Source organism: Meles meles, chromosome 12 (assembly GCF_922984935.1).
Source record: "Meles meles chromosome 12, mMelMel3.1 paternal haplotype, whole genome shotgun sequence".
Classification (NCBI taxonomy): Eukaryota; Metazoa; Chordata; class Mammalia; order Carnivora; family Mustelidae; genus Meles; species Meles meles.
In genome coordinates, this window is record NC_060077.1 from 492,527 (window position 1) to 494,826 (window position 2,300).

The following is a 2,300-nucleotide window of genomic DNA, read 5'->3' on the forward strand; positions in this document are numbered from 1 at the left end:
CGATCTGTACCAGTTCCCACTGGCCTCAGGCTCTGCCAGCCAAGAGGTACGCCGCTGATGTGAGCCAGGCATGCCCAGAGGTGACCGCATCTTTGCTTGCAGATTCTCTTGTTAGTCTGCCCCTCTGCAAGCTGGTCAGTCTGGAGCCCAAACCCTTCCAGCTCTGTCCCTGTAAGGCACTGAAGAAGCCGGCGCCAGCCCTCAGGATCTGAAGACCGGCGCGGCTCGGATCACGTACTGCCGACAGATGGGACACTGATTCATGCGCTTGCCGCAACTGGTGCAGGTGACCATGTGACTGCACTCCAGCAAGACACAGTCAATGGGCGAGTCCATGCAGATCCTGCACAGGTTCTCCTCCACACTGGGCGGCACTGCTCCACCGTTTTGGTCTTCAGCACCACACACCAGGTGCTGGAGCCCCTTCTGGCCCTTGTACAGCCGTGTCACCCTCTCCATCAGCTCCCACTTCTCACAGCAGCCCTTGTAGTTGACGAAGTTGCACGCCAGGATCTCTTTCAGCTGCTGCACGGTCAGACCTTCTATGTCCTCCAGGTCGGTCAGGTCAGACAGGAAGGCCCTCCGGCCGGGGAGGAAGCTGTCCGCTGAGTCGACAGACTGGGTCTCCTCCTCAGCAGGTGCTCTGGCTGTGCTCTCCAGGTAGACAGGTTCCTCTTGGTCCTGAGACACCTGGTCATTGGCCTGCTGGCTTTCCTGAGCCTGGGCGGGGGACACAGAGGTGGCTTGTGTGGGCGAAGTGGGGAGTCTCGCGGAGGTAGGAGGTACTATCCTGGCGTGAGGCTGCGTCGGGAAGGCCTGGTGCTCAGGGAAGTCTGGGGTCAGGGTAGGGGCGCGAGTCCTGCCCTCCTGAGAGATTACAGGCTGCTGGCCAAGCACCAGGAGCGCCAGCTCCTCTTTCTCCCGGCACATTTCGGTAGAGACGTCATGGAGACTGAGATAGTCCCTGAGGTCCTTCACCTTCATCTTCATGAGCTCCTCCCGCTGAAAGGCCGTGACTCGGACTCGCTGGCAGAGGAGGCAGAGGCGGGGCCCGTTCCCCACTTGTCTCGAACAGGTCATGCAGAAATTTTTCTTGCAGTCGAGGCAGGTCTGCTTCCTGGCCATGTTTGCGAAGTGGGCCCCACAGGCCTTGCAGCTTGGTTCCGAGCCCGTTGGGGAAGGGAAGGAGCTGTACCCAGGGTTGGAGTAGGCCTGGGTCCTGGCTCCCTGCGCCGGTGGGGCCTCCTCAGGCTGTGCATCCAAGCAGAACCAGTTGCATTAGGTTGCCCACATGATAAAATCTCACATATCCCAGCGCTGCCGCCACGCCTCCTCACCTGCCCCGCCAGCCCAGGGGTCCGCACCTGGGAGGGGAGGGGCCGGATCTGGGCCGCCTCAGGCAGGGGTGCTCCGGGCTCCGCAGCAGCGGCATCTCCAGGGCTGAGGAGCACCGGGGGCGGTCGCGACATCCTCACAGGCAGCCCCAGGAAGTTGGCCCCCCCACCCATCGCTAGACTCCTGGCCCGGCTGCTCCCGCCCCTCCAGTGGCTCCGCCCCAAAAATAATTTTTATACTCCTCCATCTGGAAGAAGCACAGCTTTATAATCGATGAAGAACGTTTCTTGACAGTGTGTGTGTGTGGTTGGGCTGCCTCCAGTTGTCAAGACACGTTTGTCTCATGATAAAGACAGCATGGCCTGAACCTGAACAATGTTTCCTTGGATGCTAAGGTGATTTGGGGGGTAATTACATCAGTTAAGTTCACTGTTCTGGACTTAGTTATCAAAAATCTGGAAATGTTCTTTGCCTAGAACAGAGCAGATCCTGGGCATGCTGGGGAAATGATATTCCATCCAGTGCATAAACTTTCACTTTAATGAGCCTTCCAAATTAAGTAGGAAAATTTAAACCTCAGGGCAAAAGCTCATCACTTTGCTCATCCTGAAAGGACTTTACTAAGAAATGTTCAGAGCAGTGATGGTGCTGGTTATCAAAGCAATTTTTAGTTCGTAATCTATTTGCTGGTTTCCCATTTTTACTCAGAGTACCTTGGGGACATCAATAACCCTGACATGTCAGATAAATACAAAAGCAAAAACAGGGTCCAAAGTGTTAGAATACAAAGGCATAAGGTTATGACTAAGGAATAAAACTGGTTTTAAATAGAGAAAGCGAGGGGGAAATAACAAATTTTATTTGGATGAAACAGTAGGCAGACTTTCTAAATGGGTCCCGGCAAAATGTCCTCTATTACTCCCAAGAAACTGCGAATGGGATGAGATGATCACGTCCTAACATCA

The 2,300-nt window shown here is 55.0% G+C and overlaps 1 protein-coding gene across 1 annotated transcript; it reads right to left on the reverse strand.

The window, feature by feature from the left end:
- Positions 1 to 201: 201 nt before the first annotated feature.
- Positions 202 to 1,485, reverse strand: LOC123954491 (E3 ubiquitin-protein ligase rififylin-like). The gene is given in 2 exon segments (XM_046025710.1): positions 202 to 1,301; positions 1,338 to 1,485. A coding segment is annotated over 1 exon segment (1,092 nt). The 5' UTR covers positions 1,294 to 1,301; positions 1,338 to 1,485.
- Between the last annotated feature and the right edge of the window lie 815 nt (positions 1,486 to 2,300).